At 47.7% G+C, this 17,367-nt stretch overlaps 1 protein-coding gene across 2 annotated transcripts in view; it reads left to right on the top strand.

Annotated features, from left to right (window-relative positions):
• The first annotated feature begins 275 nt into the window (after positions 1-275).
• The window catches only part of GRSF1 (G-rich RNA sequence binding factor 1), a 415,554-nt gene continuing 398,462 nt past the window's right edge, over positions 276-17,367 (top strand). Inside the window, exon 1 of one of the 2 annotated variants that reach the window (XM_069626280.1) lies at positions 276-608. In XM_069626280.1, coding sequence (XP_069482381.1) covers positions 516-608 — 93 coding nt within the window. In that variant the 5' untranslated portion in view covers positions 276-515. The remainder of the gene's footprint in view (positions 609-17,367) is intronic. The other variant, XM_069626281.1, reaches the window with a different exon arrangement.

A 17,367-nucleotide genomic window follows, 5' to 3' on the forward strand; every position in this document is an offset into this window, starting at 1 on the left:
TACCATTCCCATCCGGCCTGTACAGCATAGTCAATGTCAGGAGATCATGGGAATGGTAGTCCAAACACATCTGGGAGCCAAAGGTTGCAGACCCCTGGTAGGGGAATGGAAGCGTACTAAAAGACGTCTCAGCTTCATTGGACGAAGGCGTTCTATCATTCCGACGTTCTATGCCCGGGTGTGTGACTCTAGGAGCAACAGATCCCGGTCCAAGATGGCCGCCCGGAAAAGGGCGCCCGGGTTCTATGTAAGAAAACGAGTGGTCGGTGGCCTTTGCCCTGCCGCGGCTCGGCCCCTCCCCGGATGGTTGTAGGTAGAGTAGGAGACCGCCTCTCACGCCATGTGCAGGAGAATAGCAATCCCCACGGAAACACCACATGGTTTTACTGTCAGTGTTCTTCCTCAAGCTTTAACCCGCGGTCTGGGCGGGGAGAGGAGGCGGAACCGTCAGAGCACCCATACTTCCTGCCTGTGGCACCAGAAGCGGGTCTTGGTTTCTCCCCCCTGACCCTGGCATGTCCAGCAGCTGCAGGGTCCTCGGTACTCGCCTTTTGTTGCAGCTGCTGCAAAGCCAGGGCAAGGCTAGCGCTCGGCGGGGATACTGCAAGGTACTGACCGCTCATAACCCCGGGGACCGCGCATTCTGCTACCTTGGTCTTCTGTGGTGCTTGGTGACCTCTGGGATAGTGGGAGCAGGAGCGTTCTGGGGATTATTAATTTTAGGGAGCTGCGTCCACTTTTGGTACTCTCGCTAGATAAAGGGGCGTGTGTTCCCTGCTATGTACATTGATAACGAATCACAGTTTTAAATTAACAGTCAGTTTGCACTACAGGGGCTGTTATTGCTATGTGTATAGCGGTAGGTCCGGTGAATTATCTGTTCATTGCGGTAGGGGGTGCCTCCTATAACGCAGGTTAAAAAAAAATCATGATGGAAGCCCGCAAAGGGGCAAATTGGATTGGAACAAATCTGTGAGCAGGTCATTTTCATTCACTCCTGAGCGCACTTGCCTACTTATGGAATTTCAGCGATCCGCCCACCACCAATCAGGACTATGTTTTAACGTATAAACTTATTAGTGTGGTCTAAAAATTGATAAACCTTCCTATTGTGCTTTGTTCGGAAGAAGATGAACCATAAATTCGAACTGTTTAAACTTAAATCTATTCCCAAGCAAAATCTTGGTAAAACTGGTATATGGAGTCCTAACCTCAGATTTATTTAAATCCTACAATTTGACACATACTTACAAATATTCAGAGGAAAGATGTTGGTAAATGAATTTTGTGCTTTCAGCGCAAAACAACAAAAACACAAAAGTTGCCAGTTACAGTTTGTAACACAACCCATCCCACTATTAACTGCTCACAATGTTTCTCATTGTGCCGCAACACCATGGAATTCGGGTCTTTGTGGACGTTTTTTGTTGGTAGTAACACCACATTTAAAATAACTGAAAGCAGTTTGGGGTGTTCCGTTTTTCTATAGATTTCGTTTCTCAGGCCAGGTTTGGAACTTGCATACCTATGTTATTTGTGTTGGCATATGTGGCATCATGAGCAGGGTGTGGCAGTGGCTGGATTAACGTTGTGTTGCACTTGCACATGTAGAGGTGCTTTAGAACCCATAATTGGGTGCGTATTTTTTTTTTGTGTGCAACCTTAACATCCGTTTTATTCACAAAGTGTTTTTGTTGGATCCTTAACCACTATGTCCATTTAAGTAAAGTTTTTTTTATTTTTCCTCCTTTTTTAAAACATTTTTTTTTTGTAATGATGGTAAAACACTGACACATTTAAAATGTCATGCTCGTAGTTGGTCACCACAGAGCCAGCCACTGGGCATAGCCTATAGTCTTACATATTGGTGTCTTTCCTGGGGCAGGACAAAGGCCCAGCCCTTACCCCGGTGTACTCCTGAGTTACCGGATGGAGCTATTGGACATGGTGTGCAGGCACAAACAGTGGACATTTGGTCAGGGCTTCCAGAACTACAGTGTGCACCACTGAGCCACTTGATAGGTCGACTGGGCAAGGCTAGTGGCCACTTAGCCTGCATAAGGGCTTTGCCTATGCCCAGTACCCCCCCCCCCCAAGTCACTTAAAATTGCCTGTGTCCATGGCCGTCATTTTGCCTGGGGCATGTCACTCGTTCATGCTCCAGGATTGCTGAAACAATATGCACAGGTCCCTAGTCATTACCTGCATGCAGGGCCAGTGGCCACTTTGTAGCTTTCCAGGACACAGGCTATAGCCAGACGTCACCATTTCAGGGGACAAAGTGGTCCCTGGGCGTGGATTGTGGATAGCCCCACGGGCCGCTTTGGTCTTATTTGCTGACCTGTGGGCTTCAAGCTTAGTTAAAAAGAACCAGCTGTAGATCATGAACCCTGCAACCCGTACGTCTATTTCTTGGCTAGTGGGCTGGGCATTTTGCACCTTCCATTTCCTCCGTGGGGTCCGAGTGACCACAAGAGGGGATTCTATATACCACGTGTGTTTTTGCTGTACCTAGCCTGTGGTCCTGCAACATTCTTTGCCAGGAAGCAACTGACCGGATCCGATCCGGTTTGCAGAGACATAGGGCCTCATTATAACCCAGGTGGGACGGGGTTAACGGCGCCGGTAAGGGTGCCGGCGCTGTCAACCTCGTCCCGCCTGATTACGAGGTCCCCTCGCGGGACCCGGGGCCTAATTATACGGTAGGCGGTAGGGGATTACCGGTAAGGGCACTGGTGCTGGTAATCCCCTACCGCCCTACTACGAGGTCCCTCAGTGGGTCCCGTCCTTAACGTGTGGTCTGCCCAGGCGTTATGGACGGTTCCCGCGGAGGGACCTCAGAGCTAATAACGGTACCGCAATTTGCGGTACCGTTATTGGCTCCTTCCCCATTCCCATTGAGCCCTATTGGGGCTCAAATATGAATGGGGAATGGTTCCCGGAATGGGGACTTACCGGACCCGCAAAGGTCGGAATAGACCGGTAAGTCCCTATACTGGGAACCTGGACTCCGGCGGTAGGGGGTAGCCATGGCGCTAACAGCGCCATGGCTACCGTGTAATGAGGCCCCCGGTCTGAGCTGGTCCCCGTGAGGGGAGGAGGGAGCAAACAACGGGCCGTTGTTTGCTCCCATTCCCATTCAGCCCTATGGGGGCTGAAATGGGAATAGGAAAGGTCCGGGCCTGGGTTCCTAGAAGGAGGAATTACCGGGCCCTCCGAACTCTGAATGGCCCGGTAATTCCTCATTCTGGGAACCCTGACGCGATTTCGGTGGCAGCCATGCCGCCAATAACGGCATGCCTGCCGCCGAGGTCGTAATGAGGCCCATATAGTCCAAATTTAGGAAGTGGTAGGTGTGTCTGCGCACTATTTAGAGAAAACCCAGATATCACGGTTTTTGGGCACTTAAAAAGAAACTGCTGGGAGAGTGCCACAGTTGGCAGGTCTGATGCTTGGGCGGGGTGAACGAACATGACGGGAAATCCGCTTGCGCCAAAAGATAACCAGGCGCATGAGTTGCGATGAAGGAGAATGACTGCAGTCCCAGAAACGACTGGCAGATCTGGGTTGTTCATATCTTTGTGACGGGACAGGCACACAAGCATGGTCCGTAACAAGTGTAAAATGACAGCCCATCTGGTAATGGTGTAATGACTCGATCGCCGCCTTCATTGCCTGGCCTTCCTTCTCGATCTTGGTGTAGTGAGTTCACGAGGGAGCAGTTTCCTGCTAATGAAGAGAACCAGCCGCCCCCCCACCCCCACCCCCGAAGCATCAGTATGTAGGAAAAAGGGTTCAGAGATATCCAGGCAATGTAGAGTAGCCTTGGTATCCAAGGACCTTTTCAGTGCCTCAAAGGCCTCCTGAACCACCTTCCATCTCCTCTAAGGCAGATGCAGAGGGTTCGTACTGAAGCAGGTCTGTCAGTGGAGAAGCTTTGGAGGTGAAGTCGAGAATTAACCTCCTATAGTACCCTTTGAACCCAAGATAAGCTCTAACATCCTTCAATATGGAGGGCATGGGGAGGTGATGTATTGCCTGAACCATGGCTTTCTAGAGACAGATTACCCAGTTTCCACCATAATAGCCCAAGTATTTAGCATGAAAAGTCCCTATTGTGGTTGTCGTGAGATTGATTTTTCAATCATTATTGTGACATTCCCCCAGCACCCTGCGTTGACTTTTCCAGGTGGTGTTTGCCAGTCCTGGCTGTAAACTATTGTCTAAATATGTGGTGGCATAGGGTTCATTTTTCATACATGAGACGTTGAAACGTGGCTGGTAGTACCCCACGCAGTCCAAACAGTAGTACTGTAAACTGATAATTCCGTTGGGGATGGCAGTCGCCTCTTCCTCGTTCCCTAAAGGAATTTGCTAATACCCTTTGGTCAAATCGATTGGTGTGATGTATTCAGCTTTACTGAGTAGTTCAGTTATTCCCCGATCCTTGGCACAGGGTTGGCATCAAAAGCAGAAATGCTGTTAAGAAAGTCCATGCAGAACCGGGTGCTCTTGTCAGGTTTCGGTACAATTACTAAAGGAGAACATCGCTGACTGGAGGACGGCTCGATTACCCCCAAAGCCAACATGTCCTAGACTTCCTTTTTTACAGCTGTAATCTGTTTCTGGTATGCAGTAGGGTCTCAACCACACTGTAAAGCATGATTGTTTTTTATGGGATAGCTTACCAGGTCTGACCGACTGGGTTTAGTGAACAAGGTATTGTTGAAAGATTGGAGGAGAGCTTCCAGTTCTTGTTTCTGCTCTGGTTTTACTTCAGTCCCTCGTGGCACAACCTCCTCCTCCTCCTGGCGGGCCTCTTCTTCCTTTTTAAAGAAAGACAGAGCCAATTCATTAACTCAACTCCGCCTCTCTCCGCACCCTCCCTCACACCAGTCCTTCATTCTCGTAACCGTCGCGCACACCCTGATTAACCCCTTCCTGTCCTGCGTGCCGCAGACTGTGCTCCTGTTTTCACTGTCCCTTCCTTGCATACCCTCCCCACCAAGCCCTGATGTTCGGGCAGGGTATGTGCTCTTGATAAGAAATCCACTTGCGTCAAAATTTTACCCAGCCGGTGGACAGTCGTAAAGGTGAAAGGCTGTAGTGCCGAAACCACTGTAGGATCCTGGGGTTAGAGTCCTTATTCCTTGACATCCAAACCACGGGTGCATGATCAGTTACCAGGGTAAATTTGCATCCGTGGAGGTAATACCTCAGCAACTCCATGGCCCACTTAACCACCAGACACTCCTTCTCAATAGTGGCATAGGCCCTCTTGTGGGGCAACAGTTTCCTGCTGATAAACAGTATGGACGCTCTCCTTCACCCTGGTTCTGAAAGAGCACCGCCCGATCCCTGCTCGAGACGCATCCGTATGCAAGAAGAAAGGCGCTGGATAATCCGGACAATGCAACACTGCATGTTCAGCAAAGGCCTTCTTCAGATCTCTAAATGCTTGTTCAGCCTCTTGTTGATTATCCCTGGCCTTGGTGGTCCGGGTCGACTAGGTGATCTGTCAACAGGGCTGCCAATGTTGAAAAGTGGCGTATGAGCCTTATGTAGTACCCTACGAAACCCAGAAAAACCCGCATTTGTCTGCCATTGGCTGGGAACGGAAGCTGATCAATAGCTTCCAACTTGTCCTGTTGAGGCCGAATGGTGCCCTGACCAATGTAGTATCCTAAATACTTACTATGGGCGAAGGCTACCAAAGTCTTTCTTGGAATTGATGTTAAGACCGGTTGTTTTCAAAGACTGAAACACAGCCCGCAGATGGGAGCTCCAGGAAGTGCTATATATGTCATCATCGATGTAAGCTCCCGCCTACTCTTTGTGCCCCCTCAGGAGGGAGTTCATGAGATGTTGAAAAGTTGTGGGGGCCTCATGGAGGCCAAACGGCAGCACCGTAAACTGATACAACCCAGAGGGGGTAGCAAAAGCTGTCTTATTTTTTTTTTCTGTCCCCTGGCCGGAGCGGTATTTTCCAATACCCTTTTGATAAATTGATGGTGAGATGCACTGCTTTCCTGAGCATTTCCAGTAGTTTGTCAATCATGGGCATTGGGTAGGCATCGAAGTTGGCAACCTTGCTTAGTTTACGGAAATCCATTTAGCATTGAATGCTCCCATCCGGTTTAGGGACCAAAGCTATGGGTGAACACCATTGGCCATGCAAGGGTTCTATGACTGCCATGGCCAGCATGGACTGTATTCCCTTGTTCACGACTTGCTCCCTGGCTTCCAGAATTCTATAGGGCTGTACCCTGACAGTGGTTCCCCGGGTGGTATTTATCTCGTGATAGGCTTTCGTAGTCCTCCCGGGTAAGGACAAGAACAACTTCTGGAACTCTTGGAGGAGATGGTCAAGTTGTTCTCTTTCCGTTTTTCTAATCCAGACTAATATGCAACGCCTCTAACCCAAGTTGGTCCCATCTGAAATGCATCTTGGTAGTAGTTTCGGGTTCCCAACTGATTAGAGCGACCATCGGGACCCGCTCCACCCATTTCTTCAGTAAATTGACGTGATAGGTTTGCACTGGGAATTGCCTGTCTTCTTGCCGGACCTTGTATGTGACCGGCTACAGTACTTGGTCTATCATATACAGGCCCCTCCAAGCTGCCAACATTTTGTTTTCCGAGTATGCAATCAGCACCAACACCTTTTCACCCCCTGAAACTTAGCATCCTGGTTCCTCGGTTAAATTCGGTCTCCTGGACCCGTTGTGCATGTTGCAAATGCATGTTGGTGACCGCTTGTAGTTTTGATACTCTTCCTGTCACCTTGGTGGCATATTCTGTCAAGTATACCTCTTGCTGGGGCTGTTCCTCCCATTCCACCTTCAGGATATCCAAGAGGGACCTCACTTGTCGTCCAAACAATAGCTCAAAGGAGGCGAACCCCATGGATTACTGTGGCGTATTTCGAAGAGTCATGAGGATCCACGGTACCATTTGATCCCAGTCCTTATCTTTGGGCGTCATCGTTTTCCTCAACATTTGTTTGATCGTCTGATTAGACTGTTCTACCAAACCATCAGTTTGTGGATGGTAGACAGAGGTTTTTAAATGCTCGGTGGAGGGTTTAACATGCCTGCCTTAGTATGGTTTACATGAAGTTAGTTCCGTGGTCCATGATGAGCTCCTTGGGGATCCCCACTCGGGCAATAAACTGCTTTTGGGCGTCGCAGACCTGTTGTGTTGTAATGCTCTGTAGGGGAAATGCTTCCGGGTATCTGGTAACATAGTTCACAATTACCAATACATATTTATGCCCTCTACTGGAGGGATCAAGTGGCCCCACAATGTCCATTCCTATCCATTTAAAGGGTACAGTAATTAAAGGCATTGTCTGCAGCTGGGTTTTCGGGATGTTGGCTCTGTTTTTTCTCGGACACTCATCACATTGCTGGCAAAACCTCTGCGTCTGCCCGTACACTCTGGGCCAGAAGAACTGTGCCAAGATTTTCTGTAACATTTTCTCAGACCCCAAGTGGCCCTCTCCCACTTGCACATGAGCGACTTCCAATACCGTAGGCCGAAACTTGTTAGGGACCAATGGCTGTTTAAGGGGTTCTTCCCTGGGCTGCTGTACCACCTGGTAGTATAGCCCTTTTTGTGTATAAAGTGTGGCTCTTGGCCTCTTTTCCCTTCGCTCGCTGCGACTCGGGCATTTCTTAAAGTGGGATCCAGCTCTTTTGCCAACCGGTAATGGTCTGTCCCCTTGCTCATCTATCTTCCAATCGACAGCGACGGGCATCATAACCTGTTCCTGTCACTGTTTCTGTAGTGCCTGTTTCACTGCCCGACTCTTGTGGTTGCGTCCGTCCGGCCAGAGGCTTAATTTCTTCTCCCTGGAAAGGAGCGATAGCTAACCAATATTCTTTGATGCTCTAGATGAGTTTTGGCATTAGCGTCACACCTGACCCCCCACCACTAGAGGTTCAGGTAGCACCACAGTTGGCTTCAGTGATTTAAAAAAAATGTGTTTAATCTTTAAACTTTCTTCTATGTTAAGTATGTTGTTAAAAAAAAAAAAAAACTTTTTCTCATTCTTAACTTCTTGTATGTGTTAAGTCGTAAGTATGTATTATTTGGTTTTAATATATGGCTGACACAATACAAAAAAATATTTTAAAAAAAAAGCTAGCACCCAACATTGACTTTCAAGTTCTCCCCAGCCAACTTCACCCTGATATCTTGGGTCGGATACACTTTCACATCTCCATGCACACACCAGATCTGTATTCGTTCTCCCTGTTTGTTACCACCACCTCTCGAGCTTCTTAGTAATCAAGCCGTCAATGGATCATCCTTACACTCTCCTTAATTGGAAAAAATATATCCTGTCCCTTCGTGGTGCTGCTGGCCTTAGAGAGTGCTGCGGCACCGGCTATCTAAGAGAGAGAGAAGAATAGAAACTCGCCCTATTCTTTACATATAGTGAAATGACTTCCGGGCAAAGCTATTACCAAAACAAACTTTATCAAACAGTGCTTGTAAAATTGCAGCAAATTGCAGCTTAGGAGTGTATATCCCCTATCTGCACACTATGGTACACCAGACAGTTCACGTGGGACTAGACGTCACAACTTGGGACAATTTATTTGCCCTCCGCCGCGAAGCATGTCAAATGTATCAAGTGTAATGTGCTAAAACATTTAAGAATATAAATGCCTCTCTCAGCATGTTATACCCCCACACGTTGTTTCTCCCTTTGGAGTATACACAGGGTTCAGTAATTGAGAGGACATCATTTTCACATAAAAAAACAATTCAAATGTCCACAACATTGATTCAAATGTCCAAATTGCTCAAGTCCACTATGTGTCGCTCTTAATGAAGCGATATCTAAAGTTCTGGTCGACCGGTTTCAATGATCTTCTTTCGTGTATCATCTTCATCAGGACCAATTGCTTATTGTCTAGACCCAATCTGTGCGCCCCTCAGAAACGTAATTTCGGCTTTTCTGATTTTCTCGTTATGCGTGCAATGATGCAGTGCGCCTAACTTCGACAACTTCACAGCGTGTGAGGAGGCTGCGCAGTTCGCGTGAGACGTTGAGCGAACTTGCTGGGAACGACCAAGACTGCCCCAGGTGTAATAACTCTGGATTACGAGTGCTACACTACTGATTCAACCAGTTTTGAAGCGTGACAATCATACTCCAGCCAGATCAAGCATCGACACAGTTGTATCGAACTGGCTAACAAGAACGACCCAAAAATGTCGAAGTTAGGCGCGTGCATCATTGCACGCATAACGAGAAAATCAGAAATTGCCGAAATTACTAGCAAGCTGGTTTGGCCCGTTGACAACTGAATTGCTCTGGAATAATCTGCTGTAGCATTTTGTCTATATAAACGGGAGGTGGGATTGTATCCTTAGTTGTTTCGCAATTGGACTTCAAAACAAAGATTCACCTGGAACTGTTGGATTAGTCTTTTCAAAAGTTCTAAAGGCATGCCCCTGTATGCTCACACTAGAATAAATACAACTCGCTGGTTAAAAAAGCCCAACCGCTTGCAAGGATAACACGTTTTTATTCATACAAAATGCATCAGCAAAGAACTCTGCTGCCGCGGAACATTCTGCCAAAATCTACACAGGCAGAAACTTATGAGGGTACAAGTCATCAGTGACATTACATACAGTGAAAACCCACGTGGTATAGGCGTCCCACTCCATAGGGGATGCTAGGCCTTTGGTCCCCAAGCCTGCATCTTTGCGGCATCCTAACAACTCGGCAAACTCTTTAAAATGTGCAAGGAGTTGGCCAATACTGCTGCAGTCTCTACTTCTCCTGTCCCCTCCCAGGCCCTCTGCATGCCCTTAGCTTCACATTTTATCTCAAAAACCCAAGACATCCTGTCCACCCTCTCCTCTTCCTCTCCTCCTTCCTCTACTTTTTCCTCTACCTCTGGCTGCCTCACCTCCTCCCTTCGCTTCTTTCCTCTGTTCACCCCTGGCGAGGTTTCTAGACAAGTCTGATCTGTGAAAGTCTCGTCAAAACAGCTTCCCTGTTCATCCAAAACTATCACGGACCACATTGACACCCTCGCTCCAGCCTTGGCTAACTTCTGCAACCTTCCTTTTCCCCCCCCTTAAGCACTCTTGTGCACCCTCTTCTTAAGAAACGCACAGCCGACCCCTCCTGTCTGGCTAACTATCGCCTGATCTCCATTACTCCTTTTCTGGGCAACCTCTTGGAAAAGTTGGCCATCTCTCAGCTTAACCTTCACTCTGAATCTGTTGGTTATCTCCATGACATCAGTCTGGCTTCAGAGCAGCCAGAAGCACGGAAACCACTCCCCTGAACATCCGTTAAGACCTGTTCTCAAACCTTGATACTAACCACCCTTCTTTCCACATCCTACTCGATCTCTCATTGGGTTTTGATACTGTCAACCATGCCATCCTGATCAGTGATAACCTGGATATCCCTGATCAGGCACTGGCCTGGCTGACCTCCTTTTCTCTCTGACTGAACCTTCCCGGTCCAACTTGGGTCCTTCTTCTCCTCTATCTCTCTCTACCTGTGGTGTTCCCCGGGTGTCTAATCTTTCTCCCTGGTTGTTCAACCAATACCTGGCACCTCTTGCCCACCGCATAGCTGCTCTCCTCAGCCGCCTCTTCTCCCTCTCTCATCCCGGATTGTCTGTCCGCAATCTAGGAGTGGTGTGCTGCCAATGATCTCTGCCTTTATGCCAGTAAGACAGAGATCCTCCTCATCGGCTCACCAGCACCTTCCTTTCCTGTCACTTTCTGGCTGCCCACTCTGGACCCTCTTGCTGCTGCCACCTGTGAGGCTAAGAACCTCAGGGTCCTCTTCGACTCAACACTCCCCTTCTCTCCTCACATCTCTAATGTCTCTAGTCTAAATACCAGCTGCACTCCTCAGAGGTATTCTTCCTTTCCTCACTTTCCCCCAGAAGCTCACCGTCTCTAGAGCTCTGGTTCTCTCTATTCTCTCTAGGCTTGACTACTGCAACAGCTTCTTTCTAAATCCGCCTGCCTCTACTCTCCGTCCTCTGCAACTCATTCTGAAAACGACTGCGAGACTTGTCTTTGGCCTCAAGCCCAGGGATCGTATCTCTCCAGATCTGAAATCTCTCCATTGGCTTCCAGTGATGGCAAGGATCAAGTTAAAGACCCTCTGTATTGTCCACTAGTCTTTCTGGGGCATGGGACTGCAATACCTCCAACTCTCTCTACGGAAATATCTTCCTACTTGAGCTCTTCGCTCCTCCACCTCTCTGAGGGTCAGTTACTTCTCCAACCAACGAGTTAGGGGCAGATCTTTCTTTGGGTGGTGCCTCCCTCTGGAACAGCCCCTCTGAAACTTGAGCAGAACCATCTCTGGTTCCAGAAGCACCTCAAGACCTTACTTGCTTCTGCCTTCTCTCTTCCCTGCTGATTTTCTGTCTGATACATGCACCGGTCACCTGGCTACCCTCTGACTTCGGGCCCAGGTCCCTTACCTGTCCAGCTGTATAGCCGCACTGCCTCCTGGCACCCCCATCACTTCTGGTCTGCACCTGTAACCCTACAGTCCCCTTTGGTGCACTTATTAGACACCTTTTGTCTGCACCTCTAACATCCGCACTTGCCACCTGTTTGCTGCACTACTTGTGTTGATTCCTTGTCCTGCAATTGTCCATCCTCCCGCCCCTCCCCTTGCACGATCTTAATGGCACTAGGCCTAGTAAGATCGCTGTTTTTTGTCCTCCCCTCTGTTTCCCATCCGCTGCCTTGTCGCACCTTAAAACACTTGTGTATAGGCACGTTATAAATGCCATATCATATCAATAAGCGTGATAGGCCTATAACTCAGAGGAGAGGTGCGCTCACCCCTTTTTGCATATAGGTACAATTGTCCCTTCAGACAGGAATTTGGAACAGCAATCTGATTAAAAAGGGTATACAGGATATCCACCCACAGACTGGAATCATCTTTTAAAAGTATGTTAGCAATGCTGTTGGGGCCAAAGGCTCATGAGCTATTCAATCGTCTAATAGCACATTCTACAATTGTGCCAATATCCCCCCTGAATCATTGTTCTCGAAATACACTGCCGAACCCAACATCACCTACACCAATTACAACATAGTGGCTGGCAGCTTTCGCAGCAGCTCACCTGACACACTATCTTCACCCCATTCACAACAACATTCCTACCTGACAATTACCCCAGGGAAGCCAGCTGCTTTCACTGTGGCACACAGCAACAAACTCACTCACGCCTCTCTGCCCCCCCCCCAAGACTGTAGCACAAGAGTGACCACGAATAATGAGACAAATAGATCAGGGAAGCCAGCAGCCCTCGATGAGGCACACCATAATAAGCTCACCCAGGCTTACTGCATGCTCAGACCCTTGCACTAGAAAAACCATGAATAACGAGACCACGCTGTCCGCACTGGACAAAAGATCATTCCAGCCGAACAACTCCAAACACTATGGTACGTGTAACCCTGAAGACTATGGTATGTATACCTTGCACTGCATCTGTGGACACGGGCTGCTGGCACAGCCAAGCATCCATGCACCGTAGAATGCAGCCACAGCTATGCTTTCCGGTCTAGCAGCACATATAGCCGTCCACACTGAAACACCGGACGTACCTCAACACCACTGCCACTAGCATACGGCGACTACCAACGAAAATAAATTTGGTATAGCTGGCCACAAATCGACTCTAGCAACATTAGCACTCTATTGCAAACCACCAACAGCATCCACCCACTTGCCTGACCTCTCTTTGGGCTGCTCAGTCGAGCCCAGCCAGCCGCCCTAGACCGGCAAAAATGCACAAATGCATCTCCTAATCTAAACCTTTTTAGAATTCTCCAGCACATTGACTATAGTCGCGTAGGGCGTTCCAACCGAAAAAAAACGCATTGAGGCCACACAAGTGGGGAAATAGCGCTATACAAATAACCAAATACAATGCATTGTCTTTCTTAAATGATATCCTCCAGCATTCCCCAGTTATTTATACGGTGGCCCGGTCACTTCCCAGAGTGCCACCAAAATGTTAAGTCTGCTACACTATAAGACTGGATATATGACTGTTTTATTTGTGTCATTCAACAGCCGCTAAATTGCTCACATCTTTCTTCACAATAAACTTCATACATTTCTGGTTAAGTTCAATATAATGAATCGTATAAATGCCGTATACCATCAGTTTGCCGAATTTATTTTAGGAGTCTACCTTTTTCCTGATATGAGAGATGTATGGCTATTTTGCTGCCTGCACTTCGCTCTCATTTGTTGTTTTACTGTCAATGACTAAATTATCAAATACTTCATACGTTTTTGTACAGACCACCCTCTCATTCCATTGCTTTATACATCGAGTTTTAAAATTCCAATTCACAAGTGTCCCAGTAAAGGACTCTGGCATACAATACCTCATCCTTGTCAACGACCAGGCGGACCAGCATTCCTTAATATAGGAATTCACCTTTCTTTATATTCGTACTGAATTAGCGTATGCGAATCACTGCATTATAACTATATTGTGCGAATCCTCATATTATTAACAACTGTATTGTTGCATTCTGACCTGTATACTTTTTTTATGGGCTCCTTCACACTGGAGACTTATGAGAAGTTGTGCATGATCACTATGCTGGGTTTTCTTTACATGAAAGTCCATGATATAATAGTTTCCCAATCCCAAAATTAAAATATAGAATTTTAGAAGTGGTGGGCCCAAACCAAGTAGGGATGGGATCCTTCTTGTCTTCAAAAAGCTCATTAACAGCATACATATTCCACCTAGCCATAAAATGTCCTTCAATCTTACCCTTGAGTCTTTTTTGCCATTTCGGGAGGATAGCTCAGAGACCGCATGCTCACCTTGGAAGCAATATGTCACGGAGCAACACAGGTTTGATCCCTGGGTCCGTGCTTAGAAACCTCTGAGTATTAAGCACCTCCTCCCTGTTAGAATATTAGTACTTGTAGTCAAGCTCATTAAAGGGTTCCGGAAGCCGGGGACAGGAGACACTGGTCTTCCCCAATCACCACAAACTAATGAGGCCTGAGTGTTGGCCATTATCTCTCCAGAGCTACAATGGTTTTCATGATATCTTCCAACAAAGGGTTGAGATAGATATGTATCAGCAAAAATTCAGCCATAGAGTGCCCTTTCCCCATCTTTAAGTTAGCTATAGGATGATTTTGCACACCTCAGCAGCAACTCGGGCACATTGAAAATCTCTGATACCCATCCAGAGTTTCTACCAGCCATGTTTCCTGGGACATTAAGACTTATATTTATTATAGAAGATATCTTTAGTTTGATCGAGGAAGCTATTAAATCCTCTTGTATTCCAGCAAAGTATTGTCCGTTTAGGAATATTAAAAGCCTGGTTATTGCAGTGCAGAGGATCCCAAGACCGATGGAAGCCATGACCAGTCTTTACCCTTCTCCCAACTGTTATAAAATGTGAAGCAGACACAAAAGTATAGTTTTCTCAGAATTCGCCATTTATTAAGCATTAAAGGGGGAAATACATGCCTATTTTTTCCCTACCCCAACCCATGAGAATGTCCTACCTGGCAAACTAAACTAAAGGATGACCTAATGTCTGAAAGTCTCTGACCCTCACACTAATACAAACAACAAAATAATAAAAAAATAATACAAGGAATAATTGGCAATCTTCAATTGAACACCCCAGTGCAAAAGTGCAAACAAAAACGTTTCAAAGAGTACTCCTTGTGACCAGGTTTGTGTACCCTTCCCCTGGCTCAATGCAGGAACACGTGTAGAACAGTTCTGATTCAACTATTGCCCCTCCTACTCCTGCCACTGACTCACATTATGACGCAGCCCTTACTGGCCTTCAACTCTGCATCTCCAAAACTCTGGACATCCTTGCCCCTGTCATGAGAATCCACATGGAACTGCCTCCAAGTGCAACTCCTGGTATGACTCGGACCGGACCGCTCTGAAACGCAAGTGCAGAGTGGCTGAGTGCAAGTTGCAGGCTTCGAGCACATCCTGTGACAAACTGGCCTGCCGTCTGTTGCAACGGCAATACCGACTCATCTGCTTGAAGAAGAGGGCCTGTATCCAAGTCTGCATCTTTGCAACCACTAACAACACAGCTGAACTGTTCAAATCTGCAAGGAACTAGACCAACCCTACTGCAGTCTCCACTTCTCCTCTGCCTTTCCTGGCACTCTGCACTTCTCTGGCCTCTCACTTCCTTTCTAGAAACTTCGGACAGCTTGTCCTCACTCTCCGCTACTTCTCACCCGCTCTCAGGCCCCTCTCTTCACCCCCAATCTTCCCTCCTACTCCTTTTTCTCCTATAACACCAGATGAGGTTTCTAGATAAGTCTGCTCTATGAAAGTCTCATCCAACAGGTGCTCCCTTGTTCCTCCAGAAATATCAAGGACAACATTGGCTCCCTTGCTCCAGCCTTGGCTGATTTCTTCAATCAATCCCTTGCCACTAGATCTTTCCCCTCACTCCTAAAGCACTCTCTTGTGCATGCTCTCCTCAAAAAGCCTTTTGCCGACCCTTCCTGTCTGGCAAACTACCGCCCTATTTCCATTACCCCTTTCCTGGACAAACTCTTGGAGAAGCTGGCCATCTCCCAGCTTATCCACTACACTGAATCTCTTGGTTGTCTCCACAACCACCAGTCTGGCTTTAGAGCTGCCAGAGGCACGGTAACTGCTCTCCTGAACAGCCGTGAAGACCATGGAGTGCTGGGGCTGCCCTCAGAGCCCCAATTGCTGTAGATACTGTGGTACTGTTTAGTTATGGTTAAAGAGGGGAGAGGGTTTGGGGTGGGTGGGAAGGGAGCTGGTAGGTTTTAGTTTCTGGCGTGGGTGGGCAAGGGGAGGGGGGAGTTAAAGAGCACAGTCCACCTGGCCCAAGAACTGTGGGTGATCACACTAGCAATAGAAACTTCACGACTCGCATAAATCACAAGCTCAATATAGACCCTGATGGCACTGGGGACGCAATATCGGACCGCGCCCTGGGCACTAGCAATTCCTATACCTGACACAATATATCCACAACAGTGACTGGAGGGAAGCAAGGAGAGTCCCTCACACTGATGTCCTGGAACGTGAGGGGATTCACGAACCAGAAAAGGACCTGTATCATAGCAAACATCAGCAAGGCTCATAAGGTCAATGTCTTATGCCTACAAGAAACACATTTAGACCGGAAGGTCCCCCGCTCCCCAAGCCCAATGGATGGGGGAGTACATAGATACTGTTTGTCTTATTCCACACATTCCTGAGGGGTCGTCGCATACATTCATGGGTCCCTACAATTCAGATTACATGAACAGATGGGGGACGAAGAAGGCCGATACATAATCCTGGCCGGGGAGCTGTATGGCACAAAGCCCCTCCTTATAAACCTCTACATTCCCAATACAGACGCACATGATATATTTTTTTTCTTTTTTTTTTTTCGTCTTCATCAATGCGCCCAACATATACACAGGTTCCCATCCTATGAGATAATTTGGGTAGGTGACTTTAATCTATCTGGCTCTCACACTGATAGGTCCACAACAACGCAACAGGTACTCCTCTTCCCCACCCCTCCCAAGTGGCTAAAGCATGGTCTGCGATCTCCACATACCACAACCTACACGATGTGTGCGAGGGTGACCATCCCACTACTAGGGAATACACTTTCTACTCCGGGGTGCATCACAGTTCATCGAGGATAGATTACATTATGGTCACCAGCTCCATTGCCAGAACGGTCACAACAACCAGTATACTTCCCCCGAACCCTTTCAGACCATTCACCGGTACTGACCCAATTCTCAGACCTTAGACCACTTCGATGGCGGTTCAGAGCCACGGCCTTAGAGGATGTGGCGTTCAGAGAGGAATTAAATCAAGACATAAGAACTTACTTTCATACTAAAGAGGGCTCAGTCCCTGACCAGAGTACAATATGGGAGGCCTACAAGGTTTATATCAGAGGGTGCTTCATTTCAAAAGGGGGGGGGGGTGCTCGATCCGCAGGTCCATGGGTAGACTAGAAGACACCATCCGAGAGTTGGAGAACGAACATGGAAAAGTAGACACTCCCGAAGTCCAGTGAGGACTGAGGGACCGCAGAGATGAGTACAAACAACTAGCGGCAAGTGAGGAAAAATGTCTAGGTGACCCAATAGCAGCAGCAAGGTATGGGGAGGGGGACCGGCCTAGCAGAATCCTGGCCTGGGCCATACCCCCATTGTGGAGATTATGGGTCGGGATGGTAGCACCATTAAGGATCTGTATGGGATAAATAAAGAATTTTGGGAATATTTCACCCGCCTATATGAGTCCTGTCACACCTCCAAGCACGGCGCTTTTACACAAT

Source organism: Ambystoma mexicanum, chromosome 6p (genome assembly GCF_040938575.1).
Source record: "Ambystoma mexicanum isolate Mex_15411 chromosome 6p, UKY_AmexF1_1, whole genome shotgun sequence".
Taxonomy (NCBI): Eukaryota; Metazoa; Chordata; class Amphibia; order Caudata; family Ambystomatidae; genus Ambystoma; species Ambystoma mexicanum.